General features: G+C 65.9%; 5 protein-coding genes across 5 annotated transcripts in view; 1 reads left to right on the forward strand and 4 right to left on the reverse strand.

The window, feature by feature from the left end:
* Positions 1-789: 789 nt before the first annotated feature.
* Positions 790-4,102, reverse strand: EMIHUDRAFT_311681 (hypothetical protein; the record flags this gene model as incomplete). Its single annotated transcript, XM_005763331.1, has 4 exons — positions 790-816; positions 2,311-3,333; positions 3,511-3,594; positions 3,671-4,102. The coding sequence occupies 4 exons, from the start codon at positions 4,100-4,102 to the stop codon at positions 790-792; spliced, it is 1,566 nt and encodes a 521-aa protein (XP_005763388.1).
* A 5,889-nt stretch (positions 4,103-9,991) lies between these two features.
* EMIHUDRAFT_215295 (hypothetical protein) lies at positions 9,992-11,739 on the reverse strand (the record flags this gene model as incomplete). The annotated part of the gene is made up of 7 exons (XM_005763332.1): positions 9,992-10,083; positions 10,165-10,237; positions 10,308-10,358; positions 10,545-10,650; positions 10,790-10,849; positions 11,228-11,403; positions 11,707-11,739. The coding sequence occupies 7 exons, from the start codon at positions 11,737-11,739 to the stop codon at positions 9,992-9,994; spliced, it is 591 nt and encodes a 196-aa protein (XP_005763389.1).
* A 78-nt stretch (positions 11,740-11,817) lies between these two features.
* EMIHUDRAFT_215296 (hypothetical protein) lies at positions 11,818-13,839 on the reverse strand (the record flags this gene model as incomplete). The annotated part of the gene is made up of 2 exons (XM_005763333.1): positions 11,818-11,950; positions 13,361-13,839. 2 exons carry the CDS (start codon positions 13,837-13,839, stop codon positions 11,818-11,820), a joined length of 612 nt encoding a protein of 203 aa, XP_005763390.1.
* Positions 13,840-15,455: 1,616 nt separating this feature from the next.
* EMIHUDRAFT_215298 (mitochondrial substrate carrier family protein) lies at positions 15,456-16,430 on the forward strand (the record flags this gene model as incomplete). The annotated part of the gene is made up of 2 exons (XM_005763334.1): positions 15,456-15,915; positions 16,021-16,430. 2 exons carry the CDS (start codon positions 15,456-15,458, stop codon positions 16,428-16,430), a joined length of 870 nt encoding a protein of 289 aa, XP_005763391.1.
* A 376-nt stretch (positions 16,431-16,806) lies between these two features.
* The window catches only part of EMIHUDRAFT_422285 (hypothetical protein), a 4,062-nt gene continuing 3,701 nt past the window's right edge, over positions 16,807-17,167 (reverse strand). The window contains exon 12 of the mRNA XM_005763335.1: positions 16,807-17,167. The gene's annotated coding sequence lies outside the window, so the exon portion shown is untranslated.

Consider the following 17,167-nt stretch of genomic DNA (forward strand, 5'->3'; position numbering starts at 1 on the left):
GTCGGCGACCTGCGCACGCCCACCCTTTGCGGAGTAGTAGCTACTCGGCACACGCAGCGAGTAGCCATCGCCAACCACAGCCCTAGTACCTTCGTCGGGCCCGTCCGCTTCTGCGGCTTGGGCCAAATGCGGCAGCGCGATCGCGCCGCTGCCGGCGAGCACACTGCGGCGCGAGAGCGTGGCGGCAGACGCGAATAGAGCGCTGAGCATTGAGCGCAAAACCGCGGGCGAAACGCAAACGGCGGGTTCACTGGGTGCGGCCGCCGGGGAGTACGGTATGTCAGTACAAGGTAGAGAGAAAAAGAACGCCGCTATACACCGAAGGGAGAGTGCAGGCGTGCTCCTGCGCGGCACCTTCTTTTGTGGTCGGCACCTTCCCCTGCGTTGGCTGCTGCCCTTCACAGCCTCATCTTCCGCCTTTCGGTACTCGCAGTACTTCTTCACTGCGCCGTTCAGCTGCGCCTTGCCGCAGTTCTCGTACAGCTCCTCAAGCGTGTATCGGCAAAGCCGTCGTCATGCTTGTCCTCTTTGAACGTGCCGCGTGTGGGGTAGCAAATGGTGTTGTCGGCAGCAGCCAGCCTGTTCCCTGTTGCGCCGCTTCTTTCCGATCAGTTGATCGGGGTCGCAAAAGCGCATGCCGAGCACCGCCTCAATCTTGTAGCAGAATGTCGGCACGACCGCGTCGTCCGCACCGCCACACAGCCACCTGCCAGCCGCGCCTTTGGGTAATCTATCAATGACATTAAAAAGGCTTGTCGCTGTTTCTCTTGAGCACTTGAGCACCGGGGATCACGGTTCACGGACTCGGGGTGGGGGCTAGTTGGTTCACGGTTCACGGTTCACGATTCCGGCGTGAACTGAGAGGGCTGGCCAAGACTAAGGCGCTCAAAGTCCTCAGTCTGACGAATGCCAGGACCATCATCCTCGGCAGCCAGAAATAAATGTGTGTCAGTAATAGCTGCCTGAAACTCTAGAAACTCTAGAAATACGTTGTAGCGCCTGCTTTCGGCCGTGTTGGCGGGCACATCCACGTTTTCGTCGCCCGTCTATCGCAATGCGCCACCAGGAGCGGACGCGTCAGTTCGAGAAGCAGACATTCGACGTGACCTCCCAGTGCGAGAGGTACTGCCGCTGCATCTGCTGCCCGTGCGTCGGCCTCTCCACTACAAAGCTCGAACTCGGCCCAGACGAGGCGGTCCTCACCAAGCACGACTGCTGCAACCACATTGTGCAGAAGCGGCCGTATGCGCAGCTGGGCTCGGTGGACTCGCACCACGAGTGCGGCATCTGCTGGAGCGTCGGATCGGATCTCACCGGCCGCGACGGCAGGCTGATGCCTGGCTGGGGCTGCAACGCGCCGCTGGTGCGCGAGATAGTCGAGGAGCTGCAGGAGCGCAAGCTTGGACGCGGCAACGTGGCGCAGATGAGGTCACACGAGGACCTGGCCGCGTCGGTTGCCCACGCCCACGCCAAACTCGACACAATCCTCTCTCATCTGGGTCTTGAGCCTCCAGCGCCGCCGCCGCCGCCGCCCGCAGAGGCGCTTGCAGTCGCACCGCTGCCAGCTGCAGAGGAGATGATCCGCATGTAGCCGCAACATTGGAGAACCAGCAGACTGCCTTACCGGTTCTGGCCCTCAACGGGCTCTCCGCCACCGTTGCTTTTGCTGAGCAGTGTGATGACTTGCTTGTGTGTTGTGTCTTGTGAGTGCTGATCCGACATATGACTTATGAGTGCGAAGAACGGCGAAGACCGAAGTGGGTGTCGTCTCTTCGTGACGTCTGACGACATCGACCATGTCGTCCTTTCACAGCGCGCGCCCAGCGCGCGCTCCGGAGCTCCACCTCCAGCCTGCACAGGCTCTCCGACTCTCCGCTCAGGGTCAAGTCTCAAGACAAGTGAGTGGTGACACTGTGGGTGTCTGTTTGACGTGCCGACGTAAAAAGAAATACGGGGGCGGGGGTCATTTAAGGTTTAGCTTTTAACGGTACGAAGGGTAAGAGCAGAGCGACAGCCGCGCCGCGATACAGAGACACGTACTCGAGGCGACAAAAGAGAGAGCCTCGCTGTACGAATCGCCGTCTTCACACCCTAGCCTAGCCCCCAGCTCGCGTCACCTAACGCTCCGCAATATTCAGTCCCATTTGCCCAGACATGCCCCAGCCCCTCACGCTAGCGGCGGCGGCGGAGGCGGTTGGCCTTGTCGCGGATCTGCGCGGCCGTCGCAGCGTCAAAGTCGGATGAAAGCCAGGCCTCAGCCTCCTCGGCGTCGGCCTTCGCGGTCGGCGAGGCGTCGTCGTCGTCCTGCACGTCAAAGATGGCGTCCTCGAGGAGGCGCTTGGCCTCTGCCTTCTCGCGCAGCACCTTGTCTGCGGCGGCGTTCACCCTCGCCTCCTCGACCATGCGCGCGACGTCCTCGTTGGAGTTGCGCGACGCGGTGGCGGCGATGGTGGTCGAGGCCTTGGCGCCGGTCGTCTTGTCCTTGGCCGAGACGGAGAGGATGCCGTTCGCGTCGATGTCCATCGAGACCTCGATCTGCGGCTCGCCGCGCTTGGCGCGCTCGATGCCGGTGATGGTGAACTCGCCCAGCTTTGAGCAGGCGTCGGTCGAGGCGCGCTCGCCCTCGAAGATGGCGACGTCGATGGCGGTCTGCCCGTCCTCCTCGGTGGTGAAGGTGTCGACGCGGCGGCACGGGATGGGCGTGTTGCGCTTGACGATCGTGGCCATCACCTTGCCCGTCGTCTCGATGCCGAGCGAGAGCGGCACCACGTCCATCAGCACGAGCCCGGTCGAGGCCTTGGCGAGGGCACCGCCCGCCGCCGCGAGGCCGCCCGAGAGGACGCCCGCCTGCACCGCCGCGCCGTACGCGACCGCCTCGTCGGGGTTGATGGACGAGCAGAGCTGCTTGCCGCCGAAGTAGTCGGAGAGCAGCGAGCGGATCTTTGGCACTCGGGTCGAGCCGCCGACCAGCACGACCTCGTCGATCTCCTCCTTGGCGAGTCCGGAGTCCTTGAGCACCTTCTTGACGGTGTCGATGCACGAGCTGAAGAAGGCCGCGTTGATCGACTCGAACTTGGCGCGGCTCAGCGGCACCTTGAGGTCGTGCCCGTCCGAGAAGGCCTCGATCTCGACCTCGGCCGTCGTCTGCGAGGAGAGGTGCCGCTTCGCCCTCTCCGCGGCGGCGATGAGGCGCCGCCGGCCGCGCGCGTCGATCGCGACGCCCGGGTGCGACTTGAGGAACTGCTGCTCCAGCCACTTGGTCGTGGCTGCGTCGAAGTCCTCCCCGCCCAGCCGCGTGTCGCCGCCCGTCGCCTTGACCTCGAAGATGCCGCCCTCCATCGCGAGGACAGACACGTCGAAGGTGCCTGCGGAGAGCGCGCGAGTGTCGCGAGGGCGGAGCCGGCCACCTCTCGGCCACATCTCGGCCGCATCTCGGCCGCATCTCGGCCTCATCGCATCTTGGCCGCATCTCGGCTAGGTCGTGCCGCCGCCCAAGTCGAAGATGAGCACGTTGCGCTCCGCCTTGCCCCCCCTGGCCTTGTCGAGGCCATACGCGATCGCGGCGGCGGTCGGCTCGTTGATGATGCGCAGAACCTACACGCGAGCGGCCGTGGGGGCGTCGGCGCCGAAACCTGGATGGCGGTCGCTCGCTGGCGGTCCGAGAGAGCACGTCGAGCCCAGCGATGGTGCCTGCGTCCTTGGTCGCCTGGCGCTGGGCGTCGTTGAAGTGGGCGGGGACGGTGATGACGGCGCGCTTGACGGCCTGCCCGAGGAACGCCTCCGCGTCCGCCTTGAGCTGCTCCAGCACCATGGCGCTGATCTGCTCTGGCGCAAACGAGCGCTTCTCACCGCAAACCTCGACCGCGATCATCGGCTTGCCGGACGGGCCCTCCTCCACGCGGCACGAGAGGTGCTTCGCGTCGGCCTGCACGGCGCTCTCCGAGAAGGCGCGCCCGATGAGCCGCTTCGCGTCGTTGACGGTGTTGCCTGGGTTGGACGCCGCCTGGTTTTTGGCGGCGTCGCCGACCAGCCGCGTGCCGTCCTCCTTGGCAAACGCGACCCACGACGCCGTCGTGTGGGCGCCGTTGGAGTTGGGGATCATCTCGACGCGGCCGGCGCCGGGACGGACGACCGAGACGGCCGAGTACGTCGTCCCCAGATCGATGCCAACCACCACGTCGTCGCCGTCACCGCCGCCAGCCGCCGGCTCAGGCACCGTCGTCGGCTGCTGCTGCTGCTGCTGCTGCGGCTGCGGAGGCGTCGCCGCTGCAGCGGGCCCGAGCGGCGTGCCCTCGGGCGTGGACGAGGAGAGCTTGATCCCATCGATGAGCGCCGCCGACGTCGGATCGTGAGCAAGGCCCGCTGCAAAGGCCTTGACCGCTTCGGCGTGCCGTCCAGCAGCCGCGAGGGCGTTGCCGAGGCGGGCGTGTCCCTTGGCCCAGGCTGGCTTCTGCTCGATGGCGCGCCGCGCATCGGCCTCTGCAGACTCGGCGTCGCCGAGATGGAGGTTGCACAGCGAGCGGTTGGAGAAGTAGAGGTGCAGCTCGTCCGGAGCACGGTCAATGGCGGCTGAGAAGGCGGACCGCGCGTCCTCGTACTTGCCCTCCTTGACGAGTGCGTTACCCTTGGCCTTGAGCTCGGCCGGAGTGAGCTCGATGGAGGCGTGAACGTCGTACTCAGCGCCCATTACTGGCTGTCTCAGGTGTGCGCGAGTCCACGTAGACTCCAGCGCGCGTGCCGGGAGCGTCGTTTTCTTTCTTGCGGATTTCTTGAGTTTTTCGAATTTTTCGAAATGACGCAGTGTGTCTTGTGAGCCTGTTTGTGTCTGTGTGTCGCTCGTGCGTGTCGTCATCATCTGTCTCGCGTCCACCCATACCGCGTTGGTGTCCAGTCCGAGCCTGGCTGTTCTTCACCTTCCTACCTAACCTAACCTAACGCAGTGAAGAAGAAGCAGAGGGGACTCAGCAATGTTGGTGTTTGTGTGTGTCCGGGGGTCACGCGACAAAACGCACGCACACACATGCTACGATCGATCGACATGTCACATGAGTACGGGGTGTGGACCCTGTGCTGAGTCAGCCTTTCGAGTTCGCGAACTGGCGAACTGCATCGGTTCGGTCGTTCGCCCTTGGGTGCCCGAACCCTCGAACTAGAACTCGAGCATTTTCTTTTCTCCTCCCCCCCCCCCGACCCGCTTCACACCCGCAGGCCGAGGAATACCAGGGAAGTTCGTCTGAACTGCGAACCGCGAACGAACCGCAATATTTATTTTTTGGCTCTGCAGGCCTGTATAGTCCCTGGTTGCCTACTAGAGGCCGAGTACGCCTGGACGCCTCGGGGAGCCCCCGTCGCCCCCATTCTACTCGCCAGTCAGCACGCACGGCGCCCAGGCACCACAGCTCAGGGCGGCCCTGCTCACAGCGCCTTCATGGAGTACATGCGCAAAAACCACGCCAAGTACGCGAAGGCGTGAGCAAGGAGGCGTCGAGGCTGAGCGAGTCCCCCCCCCCTCCCCCTTTTCAATGGTCCCCGGGCGGCGGCGCACCGGGGTAGTCGCGCCCGCAGTCCGCTAGATTGCAGACTGTCGCGGACCATCAGACCTGTGCTAGTGCCGCCTGTGTGTATGGGCACCTGAGATTGAGGGCCAGACCGCGTCCGCACGCGCGCACGTGGCGCAGTTGCGCGAGTTCGTTCGTTCAGCGCGGCTCGTGGCTGAACTGCACGCCGAACGAACGAAATTTCGGCGATGATTTTCTTTTTTCCTAAGTTCGAACGGAGTTCACGAACGTTCGTTCGTTTTCGCAGTTCGCGCCTTCGCCCTTTCCACAGCCGTGGCGGTCCGTTCAGTTTGAGGTTCGGGCTGGGCCCCGCCGGCTGGGCTGCGTTCGTTGGAGTTCGGAGTTCACGAAATCCGCGCGAACTCGAAAGGCTGCCCTCAGTTGCACAGGGATTGTGCGCCGGGCCCTCCTGCTCGGCTCCAGCCAGTAGACAAGTGTTACCATCAACAGAGTAGAAGAATCTGACCTCGGGGCCGATGTGACCAAGCGCTGGGGTAGCGTCTAGCGACTGCGTGGTTCTGCCTCACTCCTCACACCCATGGTCTCACAGCTGCAACCGTTTTTCTTCTTTCGGCGTTTTCTTTGATTCATGATTGTTCAGAAAATTCTAAATATGCACTCGTGCATGCACATGTTGTGCATGTGCATGTGCATGTGCATGTGTCATGTGCATGTGCATGCGCATGTCGCATGTGCATGCACGTGCACATGTGCCTGTGTGATCCGTCACATGGACATGGGGCTACGTACTCATACAGGCGCGGCCCGCGGCTGCTTCGACCCCCTTCCCCGGCCAGGCGCGGCCCGCGGCTGCTTCGACCCCCTCCCCCGGCCAGGCGCCGCCGGCGGCTGCTCCAAGCTACGACTCCTCTCGTTTCGCCGGAGAGCGGCGTCGAGACTCTTCTTCAGCTGATGCGTGCCCGCCATCTCGGCGCAGATCGAGCGCATCTCGCAGAAGCGGCACGGCTGGCCGTCGCGGGTCTTGCTGCAGGGCTGCGGCATCGGCGCCGAGCAAAGGCGGACGGCCCCGAGTGCGGCTGCGATCTCCGTCTCGCGCCCTTCGAGCCCTTCCCAAACTGCTGTGGGGCTTGCTGTGCGCACGAAGCGCATGAGGCTGCAAATGACGTCGTTGGCGCCAAGGAAACCTGGATCGCGTCGCGTCTCGTTGAGCAGCCGGAGGAGCTTGCCGAAGCCGTCCCCTTTCAGGGCGTCTCGGACCCGGCCGAGGCGCAGAATTGGATCAACTTCGCCGCAAATCGCGTCGACGTCCTTTTTGAACGCCTCCACCAAGGGGCGTACGGGACCCTGCTGATACGCCCTGCGCCTCTCGAGCGCCGCCTCCTGCTCCGTCTCCGCCTGCTTCCGCGACCTTTCCGCCTCCAGATGGCCCTCCAGCGTGTCGTACCCCGGCGGGAGGCCATCGTAGAGTCCAAGAAGCGGTCCCGGCTCGGGCAGCAGCTCGCCGTCGCCGCCGTCGCTGTCGCCCGCGCCGCCGCCTCCCAGGCCGCCGCCACCCGCCCCTCCGCCGCCGCCTCCGTCGCTCTCGCCCGCGCCGCCGCCTCCCACGCCGCCGCCTCCCGCCCGCGAGGCCGAGCGGTCTGCGGCGTGCACGGGCTCACGTGACGTGGGGACCTTGCGAGCAATCACGCGGCGCGGCTCGTCATCGTCGTCGTCCGACGACCAGCGCCACCTCTTGCGACGTGCCCTCCGCGGCGTGCCCTCCCCATCGTCGCTAGAAGACTCGGAGGATGGCGCGGGGACGTTGATGATGCGGTACTCCGAGCCATTCCCCGGCAGCTGCACACACGCGTCGACCGGCACCAGCCACGCCTCGTCGAAGAGCGACGTGGAAGAGGCTTCCGCGAAGAGGCTCTGCGGGAGCACGATGACGCCGGGGCCCCTGCGCTGCTCCAGGAAGCCCGACAGCGCCGCTCGCCAGTCCCAGCGGAAGGACGGCTCGGCGTCGCACTCGGGCAAGTCGGACTCGTCCAACCGGATGAAGACGCCCTGCTGGAAGGACCGCGGGTCATCCAGCAGCGCATGCGGCCTCGTGAACTGCACGTCCGTGCCAGCCAGCGCCGCCGGGCGATAGCCCCAAGGATGGATCGCCCGCAGAAGCGGGAAGGTGCCACTGACGTGGATCAACGAGTCGGGAGCGAAGCTGCTCATCGCCTCGCCAATCCTCGCGGCCAGGCCGTCCGGCTCGCGCTCGCGCTCGCACGAGCCGGACCGGTAGCCCAGGTGGTTGCACTTGACAACAACCTCGCCAGCGGCGATGAGCCGCTGCGCAAAGTCGGAGTCCTCTGCGCGCTCCGCTAGCGGGTGGTACTGCGTCGGCGCGTCGGTGCGCACGCTGACGACGACGGCTGGTGTCGACGTCAGCCCCGTGGACGAGGTGGAAACGGGGTCCTTGCTCGGGGAGCGCGTCGCGTTGTGCGCGTGACAGCCGACGAGCGCGGGCTGGCCGGCGAGAGGCTTGAGGAGGCCCGCGGCCAGAGCGTTGAGCGTAATGGGCTCGTCGTTGTCTCCCGCAGGGTCAAGCTTGAGGAGGCCCGTCACGTCGTCGTCCAGCATCAAGAAGCGCTCGAAGAACGCGCGAGTCGAGGAGCCGGAGCTGCGTCGTCGAACCTCCACGCAGAACGCCTTGACCCAGAAGCGGGCATCTCCGACATTCCCGTCGTCGGTCGGCAGAACGCACAGCACTAGCTGCGGGAAGCGGAGGCGGTACTCGGTTACCTGGCGAGGCTTGACAAAGACGATGTGCAGATGGGACGTGCCGCACTCCACGAACTGCGAGTAGTTTTGCCGAGCGGTGTCAGGCTTGTCGTCGCCGCCGGAGGGCACGCAGATCGGCTGGCCGATGCCGTTTGCGAGGCAGCGGGCCAGGAAGGACTCGCCAAAACAGAAGCTGCCGCCATCCGCTACGCTGCCAAAAACGACGCCGCCGACGCCCGGGTCGAACTCAAACGTCCCGTCCTCGATGTAGGATTCAGGCACGAGGAGGCGGAGGCCCACGGCGCGGCCGCGCTGCACAGACTCGATCGCCCCAAAGGAGCCGCAGAGCGCCCGCACGTCGCTCCCGAAGGCGAGAGTCAGCTCTCGGTCCTGCTCGACGCTACCGCTCCCGCTGCTCCCTGGGAGCGTCGTGTACGGGTGCGAGGCGCCGCCAGCGCCGCCCGCGCCGCCCACGCCACCCGCTTGCTGCTGCCGCCCCTCCACATAGAGCATCGTCGATCCGTCCAAAGACCCTCCACTGCCGCCGCCGCCGCCGTCGCCGCCGCCGCCGCCGCCGCCGCCGCCGCCGCCGCCGCCGCCGCCGCTGCCGCCGCCGCCGCCTCGGCCCCCGCCACTTCCCCTTCCGCCACCGCCGCCGCCGCCGCCGCCTCTGCTGCCGCTGCTCTCGCCGCCTGCGCTGCTACAGAGGCCCCTGCCGCCTGCGCTCCCCTGCTCGCCCGAGCGCCGACTCGACGCGATGAAGAAGCCGGCGGTGCGACCGGAGGCAGGCGCCAGGAGCCGCCGCCGCATCGGGCTCGGCTCGCCCTTGTCGACGTTCCAGCCGACTAATTTCTCGAACCGCTCCCGAAAGCCCTCATGCGTCATGTTGCCCTTACTGTCGACCCGCCGCGTCATTGGCATCCACCTGCGCTCCCCGGGGCCGGCAGCCTGGCATCGAGTCACGAAGAGCCTCGGGTCCTGGTAGGGGGTGCGCCCAAACTTGTCTCCTCGCAAGAAGATTCCGACCTCTTGGAAGGCCTGCACCGCCATCAGCAGCGGCAGCCGCTTGGACATGGCGTCCTCGAGGGCGGCCTCCTCCAGCTTCGGCATAGCCTCCCGCAGACAGCTGACCAACGTCTGCTCGGCGCGAAGCTCCCGCTCGAGCTGCCGCGGGTCCACGCTCAAGTACACGTGCCCAGACTCGCTCCAGCACACCGTGCCGTCTAGCCACCGGGGTTCAGGGTCTTCCCTGAGAACGAAGCTGAGCCGGTCGCCCGAGCGCAAGCCCCCGTACTGGACCATGTGCTTCAGCTCCGCCCGTCTCTTGTACGGCTCGTCCATCGAGATGGTGGTGCCGGGCTGAGTGGACGGAGGCGGCGTGACCTCAACCTCACGGCCGCTCGTCGTCGTCGCCTTGACAACCTCGCCCGGCCGCCACGACGCGGCCACGTTCACCGTCATTTGGGTCCTCTGTTGCGGCTGCTTTGGCTTCTTTGGCTTCTTTCGCTCGCCGCCGCCGCCTCGGCTCCCTCCGCCGCCGCCGCCGCTCCCTCCGCCACTGCCGCTGCCGCCATGCCCGCCGCCGCCGCCGCCGCCGCTGCCGCCGACGCCGCTCCCTCTACCACCGCCGTCACCACCGCTGCCGCCGCCGCCGCCGCCGCCGCCGCCGCCAGCCGTCGTGTCCGCCGCCTCCCCGATCTGCTGGTCGGCCGCCTGTCTCATGTGTTTGTGCGCCCAGCGACGGGACCAGGACTCGCCGCCGCGTGCCCAAAAAAAGCAGTGGAACTCCAAGTGCTCCAAGTGCTCCAAGCTGCACTTCGTAGCGATAGTCCCCGCTGTAGGACGGTATGCGGCCCGGTCGAACAACCCAAAAGAATACTCACTCTCACACTCCAAGTGCTCCAAGTAAACTCCATGCGAAAAAGGGAAAAGTCCTCACTCTGTTTCCCCTCAGTGTGAAATCCCTAGCAGCGAGCCCCCCCCCTGTCCGCTTCCCCCGCCCCCCCCGCCGCCGCCGCCGCCGCCCCCGTCAACCACCTGCGGCGCCGAGGTGCCGAGCGCCAGCCCAGCCGGCGTGACGTACTCCTAGGAGGCGCAAGGCGCGGCATAGCGTGAGGAGAGACGTCTCTACATGCGCTCTCTCTGCACGCTGGTGTGGGGCCGTCGGTATAAGAGGATGGGTGGGTGGGTGGGGTGGGTGTGCCCGCACTGCTCAGTGCGTGGCGTTGCCGCGCGCGCCTCTCGCTGCGGCAACGCCCCTCGAGGCGCGACGCGGATGCCGCGGGAGGCCAGCCGAGGCGCAGCCGCCCCGCCGGAGTGCTCGGCGAGCTGCAGCCCTTGGGAGGGGGCCTTGCCCGCACGGGTGGAGATGCCGCGCCTGCCGGAAGGTTCCCGGAAGGTTCGGGGAGAGGCCAGGGAGACGCTTCAGGGAAGGTGCAGCCCAGTGGCGTGAAGAGTCCCGATCTCCCAGTGTCTCCCAGCCAGAGCATCTGCGCGTGCCGCGCCGGCGTCTCCACAGCAGCGCCAGCAGCGCCGCCAGCCCAACGGCGAGCAGCGCCAGCGCGATCGCGAGGGGCCTGGCGCCGTTGCCGTCGCTCGGAGGCGAGGGAGGCGAGGGTGCTGGCGGCGCCGACGGCGCGCCGATGCGGCAGTACCCGTCGGCGCTGCAAGCGTTCGCGGCGGTCGGCGGCGCGGGCGGCGCGGTCTCGCCGGGGCATATGCTGAAGAAGGGGTCGGTGCAGTCGGAGGCGTTGAGCTCGAGAGGGCGCTCGCCCGTCGCCAAGTTGCGCAAGTAGCGGCGAGCGTGGTCCGGGAGGGCCGAGGGGACGAGGACGGCGGCGAGGTCGGCGAGAAAGGCGTCTGCGTGCGGCGTTGCCGACTCGTAGAAGTCAGTACCTGTGTGGGACGTGTCGTGGACCTGTCAGGGACATGTCCTGGACATGTCTCGCCCACACTCGGAACAGTCGGAGCCCTGCGTCCCGTCGGCGACGGAGAGGCGGCGGTCGGTGCGGTAGAGGCGCCTGTTCTCGAGGAAGGGGTAGGCCACGCCGTCGGACAGCCGGAAGCGCCGCCGGAAGCTGGCGACACTGTAGCCCGCGTAGTCGCCGCCGTCCGGAAACGACTCGTCCACCTAGGGCAGGGGGGGCATGACGGGGGAGGGAAGGTGGGGGGCGGGGCGGTCGTGGTGTACCTTTAAGGTGTAGTCGAGGCGTTGTGGAGCGTTCTCGTGGTGTTGTAGTCGTGGGGTACAGTAGAGCGAGGGCACGACCCGCCCCACCCCGCTGGCCGTAGCCCCCCGTGAGGGCTGGGCCCTCCTCCCCTCTCCTGGTCGTGGGCAGGAGGGGGCAGGAGGGGGCAGGAGAGGGCAGGAGGGGGTAGGAGGGTGTCGGGGTCCGATCTGTGTCGAGGAAGTGTCCAGGCTACTCCTCCCCACCACGACGTCGAGCGTGCGCAGCACCGCCTCCATCGCGCCCGCCTACGGCGTTGTGGCTCTCCCAGAGGCGTCACGCGAGCCGGGCCCGGGCGGGGCGGGAGTGCGCGCTCTTCATCGCGAGCGCGCGTCGGAGCACAGGTACTTGAAGTCGTGCGGGTCATCGTCCGGGCACGAGGACGCGTCGAGCGGCGTGCCGCCCGCCTTTGCTATCGCCTCGATCAGGTAGGCCGACGCCGAGATGCGCCTGGAGAGGGACACGGGAGAGCATGGTGTGCAGTGAAGCTGTGAACAGTGAGCTGTGAGCGGCGAGCTTGTGTGCAGTGAGCTGAGGCGTGCGAGGTGGGTGGGAGAGTACGCTGGGCGACGGATACTACGTCACGCTTACGACTGCGACGCCGCTAGATGACGTGCCTTGAGTACGTGTTGATACGTTGGTCCGTGCTCGGCAGCTGCTCGGCAGCATCTAGTGGGTAGCACCACTCCGCCGTCGCCGACTCCGTCGCGGGCGCGTGAGTGACGAAGCCGACGCGCGGCGAGAGTGCGCCTGCGGCCGAGAGACAGGGCCGAGCCAGGGCCGAGGCATGAGGCCGAGGAGTGTGGCCGAGAAGTGTGGTCGAGAGGTGTGGCCGAGAGGTGTGGCCGAGAGATGTGGTCGAGAGGTGTGGCCGAGAGATGTGGTCGAGAGGTGTGGCCGAGAGGTGTGGCCGAGAGATGTGTGGCCGGCGCGCGGCGATGGCTCGCCTCGAGCGCGCGCCGCGGCGACGGCGGCGGCGACGGCGTCGAAGCGCGCGGCGGTGCGCTTGAAGACGAGGTTCGCCTCCGCCTCCTTGTTGAAGAAGGCGGCGGCGAACTTGACCCACTCGGCGCGGCCTGAGGCAGACCCGGGTCGAGACCGGGTCAGGACTGTGAGCTCCGGTGTGTTGCCTCTCTGCATCCGTCTCGGCGCGGCCTAGCATCGACTGGTCGGAAGACGCGTCGAATGTGACGTCGACGGCGGTGCCCGTCGACCCGGTGCCTAGTCATGAATACTCACCGATAACTAAGCACTGCTCCTCCTCCTCCTGCTGCTGCTGCTACAGCCCGCTGCCGAATCGGTCGATGAGGTTGAGCTGTGAGCCGCTCCTCGCCACCTGTGATATGGGGAGATCTGGGGAGATAAGGGGAGATGAGGTTGAGCTGTGAGCCGCTCCTCGCCACCTGTGATATGGGGAGATCTGGGGAGATATGGGGAGATGAGGTTGAGCTGTGAGCCGCTCCTCGTCACCTGTGAGCAGCGGGAAACACAAGAAGGCTGGAGAGGGGGCATCCGGCTCGGCGGCGGAGGATCCTGGCAACCTGCTCCGACCAGCTGTGCCCAGAGGTGGTCGCCTGAGGTACGTAGGGCGGGAGTGTGGACCGTGACCTAAAGCCCGAGCCTCACGCTGGCCCACGACTCCTCGTCGCTCCATCGGAGCTCATGGGAACTAACTCCGCTATGCGAGCGGAGCACTCCGGCTTGCTGGCCTCTGTGTGTGGCCGCCCCGTCCCGGCGTCGCCGTGTGTGTGTGCTTGACTCTCTCCCGAGGCTATGTGTGCGATCTGGGCACGGGATTGGGTCTTGGGGACGGGGGAGGTGCTGCCGTGCCGTCGGTGGGATGTGTCTCCGCCAGACTACCCTCCCGCCTGGTCCCACGAAGCGGTGACGCCGCAGCCGACGAGCTTCTGCACGCACGGCGAGGTCACCCACGTCGGATCAACGATGGCCGCCTGAGGTCCGAGGCCGAGCTCCTCGAGGTACGAGACGGCAATCGTCCCGCCCGTCGACCAGCTCGACACCGGCACCTCAAAGACAGTCGCGCCAACTGCATACGCCGGCAGATCTTGCAGCTCGGCGGGCGTGCCGCACTGCCGCAGAACATAGACGTCATGGGAGAGGAGATTGCGCAGGATTTTGTACGTCTTCCGGTACTCGATCTCAAAATCGGTGGCGAACGTCGCGACGGCCGGCGCGAACCCATCGACAACACCGAAGATAGCACGCCTCTCACCGGGATAGTATTCGATGCTCTTGTTGTAGTTGCTGATGCAACCGTGCCCGTCGGTCTCGAATGCGAGCCCTGCGAAAAGCCGCCGAGCCCAGTGCGAATCAAGCATCGTGTCCCGACTGTGATCTCCGCAGATTTCTTCTTTCCACGTTGTATTTTAAGAATTCTTTCCACGAATCGGCACCGTGCCTTGCGGCCGGCGAGATTGCTAGAGGTGCGGAGCGGTCTGCTCTAGCCTCGCACGTTACTCCCTGTCGTCTGTTGTGTTGTTGTGCTCTTTGTTTGTGCCCTCTTGGCGCCATGTGTACTGGGGGGGGCGACAGGGAGGACGAAGGACGTGGCCCTGAGAGCTGAGTTGTGTGTACGCCAACTCAGAGGGTGTGTGGCAGCCAGCTGGCTGTGTGTCTTGTGAGCCTGTTTGTGTCTGTGTGTCGCTCGTGCGTGTCGTCATCATCTCACATCTGTCCCGCGTCCACCCATACCGCGTTGGTGTCCAGTCCGAGCCTGGCTGTTCTTCACCTTCCTACCTAACCTAACCTAACAGGCACTATCTCTCCCGTTTTTTCTTCTTCCAGGCATGCAGCCTCTTCAGCCCACTGCGAATTCGGCTGCTTGCTTCAAGGTAGCGCTCAATCAATCAACAGCGGCAGGAAGGAGCTCAACAAGGCAAGGCTGCCTTGAACGTACGAGTGTCCGAGAGAGCGCGTGTCAAGAGAGGTGTGCGCGGATTTCTTCTAAGTATTCCTACCAAACACAAAGCGGTGATGAGAATTTTCTTCTTCTTTCTACTTTCTCAACTATATGGGGGTAAGTATGTTCTTATTATCGTTAGAGGCTGCGCAGGCCTTCCCCGGTATTTTATTAGTAGATATGAGTAGAGCCGCATTATATGAAAACCCCAACCTGGGTCGGACACCGTCACCGTCGCCTCGATACGGAACTGCTAGCAGACGCTAGAGCAGACGACCAGACGTCACGTACCCGCATGCGTCGTGAGTTGTGGGCGCGCGCAGCAAAACTGACAGATAAGTGCACGTCCCACCCATGCGTGCCGCGGCCCGCGGCCGGTTGACACGAAGTAACGGCAAAGAGTTCGGGCTACACGATCGCCCGGCCGAATGCGTCCAGAACCAGATTGGTGAGCGGGTTCTTTCCAACGACGGCAGTGCGGCACGGGTTCGCGCGATGCAGTCTGCGCGAGGTGACCCGCCGGCAATCGTGCTCACCCCTCAGAGCGTGTCCGCAAAGGCCGCCAGGGCCTTGCGTGCCGGCGCAGGCGCGGGCGCAGGCGCGGGCGCGGCCGGTGCGAGCGCGGCGTGTACTGTTGTAACGTGGGCGGTACGGCGGCTCCAGCTATTGACCATACCCCCCCACCCGTCGAGCGGGCCGCCTCCGGCGGCCAGGACCATACTCCCCCACCCTTTTTGATTGATTGATGGGAAGGCGAAACACAGTCCGACCAACGACTGGGACACCAACGCGGTATGGGTGGACGCTAGACGGGCGATGACGGTCACACAGGAGCGACACACAGAACCACAAGACAGGACACTCAGCCAAACTGACTGCCACACATCCTGAGCGAAGTTCCCTAGTCACCCGCGGCCGGACTCCATCCGGCACGCGTCGCTGGGCGCTCAGAGCCGCGTCCCCTGGCCGGGGGGACCATTCCTTACCCCGTAAAAAGGTCGAATCCTACGGCTTCAAGCTGGAAATCGCCTGTACATGTCCTTCAACCCCGCTGACGAAGGGCACCGCTCTTCGCTCTTCGTGAGCTTCTTCGCCTCCGCCGCCGGCCCGGCAGTCGCGTGCCTCGCCACGAATCCCGCCGACGTCGCTCGTACACGGCTCTCGCTCGACGCCGCGCTGCAGGACGCGTCACAGAAGCAGTACCGCGGCGCGGTGGACTGCATCCGCAAGACGTGGGTGGAGGAGGGCTTCACGGGCGTGCAGCGCGGCCTCCGCTTCGCTATGGTGCGCGAGGCGTCGAAGAACTCCTTCCGCATCGGCCTCTTTGAGCCACTGCTGCAGGCCCAGACCGGCGGCTCCCGCCGCGCCTCATGGAGAGAGCGGCTGCTCGCCGGCGGCACGTCTGGCGGCGTCGCCGCCGTCGTCTGCAACCCACTGGACCGGCTCAAGATCCTGCTGCAGCTCGAGGGCCGCAGTTTCGTTTCCGGCGCCGGCGGTGGCGGAGGAGGAGGAGGAGGAGGAGCGGTGGCGGCCAGCCCGGCCGCGGCTGCGCCGTCGCGCAGCGTCTCGGCCCTCGTGGCCGAGATTGCCTCCCGCGAAGGCGTGCGGGGCTTCTGGAGAGGAACGTCGGTCAACGTGGCGCGCTCGGTCGCCGGGACTGCAGTGCAGCTCGCCGCCAACTCGCGGCTGCAAGAGGCGGCTGCCGCAGCGCGCCTGCCGCGCGGCTCTCGCACCGACGCTGGCTGCGCGATGCTGGCCTCCTTCCTGCTCGTCCTCGTCATCTCGCCGACGGACGTCGTGCGCGCGCGCCTCTACTCGCAGCCGACGGGCGTCGACGGCGCGCCGAGGCTGTACCGTGGCCCTCTCCACTGCGCGTGGCGCATCGTCGCGGCGGAGGGCGTCCAGGGCCTCTTCAAGGGCGTGGTCGCGTCGTGGATGCGTGTCGGCCCGCACACGACCCTCTCGCTGACGCTCGTGGCCGCCATCAAGCGCGCCGCCGCCGCGAGGTGACGGCCGCCGTCCCCGTGGCTCGCGTGACAACCTCGAGTGCTGTTTGTGAATGAACTTCAAACTTGTGATGTGTGTCTCGCTCTGCTCACTATTGAAGGTGTTGCTTGTGGATGTGCCTTGTTGTTGATTACTCACCTGTGGTCTTTGTGGTTCTCTGGTTGTGGCTTGTGCCGTGTGCCGACCTCGCTCTCCAGAAGGCAGTGGCAGAAGTCAGCACAGCTCCGGCCCGAGCGCTGTCCGGCAGTCCTGAGCTGGTGTGCTGGCTGCTGCGAGTGCGACGTGCGACCTGCGTGTCTCCTCACGCACAAGCAGGCCAACGCCAAGCTCCAACGTCCACGGACCACAAAGCTCCGAGAATCTGTATTTTTTCTACAACTACATATTTTGTCGTTGTTATTCTGATGAGGGGCCATTACAAACGCGCCCCCACCACGCGCGACCACAGACGTACGGCGAGACGGATCACGACTCGAGACAGGACGGTGGGTCTGGGCCAACGGCCGGCCCGGCCAAGCGGGCGGCCCGGCGTTCCCGGCGCCGCGCCACTCCCCGCCCTCTATGGCGAGGCGGCGGCGGCAGCGGAGGGATCGGCGCATCGCCGAGGCTCGAGTCTGGGGTGATGTGTGGGGGGGGGGGGGGGGGCAGCTCATCTCGTCGGTCATCTGCCGGTAGGCGCCTCGCTACTCGACCCGTGCGCGCCGTCCTCCATGCGCTTGATCGCAACCACCGCGTCGCCC

Source organism: Emiliania huxleyi (genome assembly GCF_000372725.1).
Source record: "Emiliania huxleyi CCMP1516 unplaced genomic scaffold EMIHUscaffold_64, whole genome shotgun sequence".
Taxonomy (NCBI): domain Eukaryota; phylum Haptophyta; order Isochrysidales; family Noelaerhabdaceae; genus Emiliania; species Emiliania huxleyi.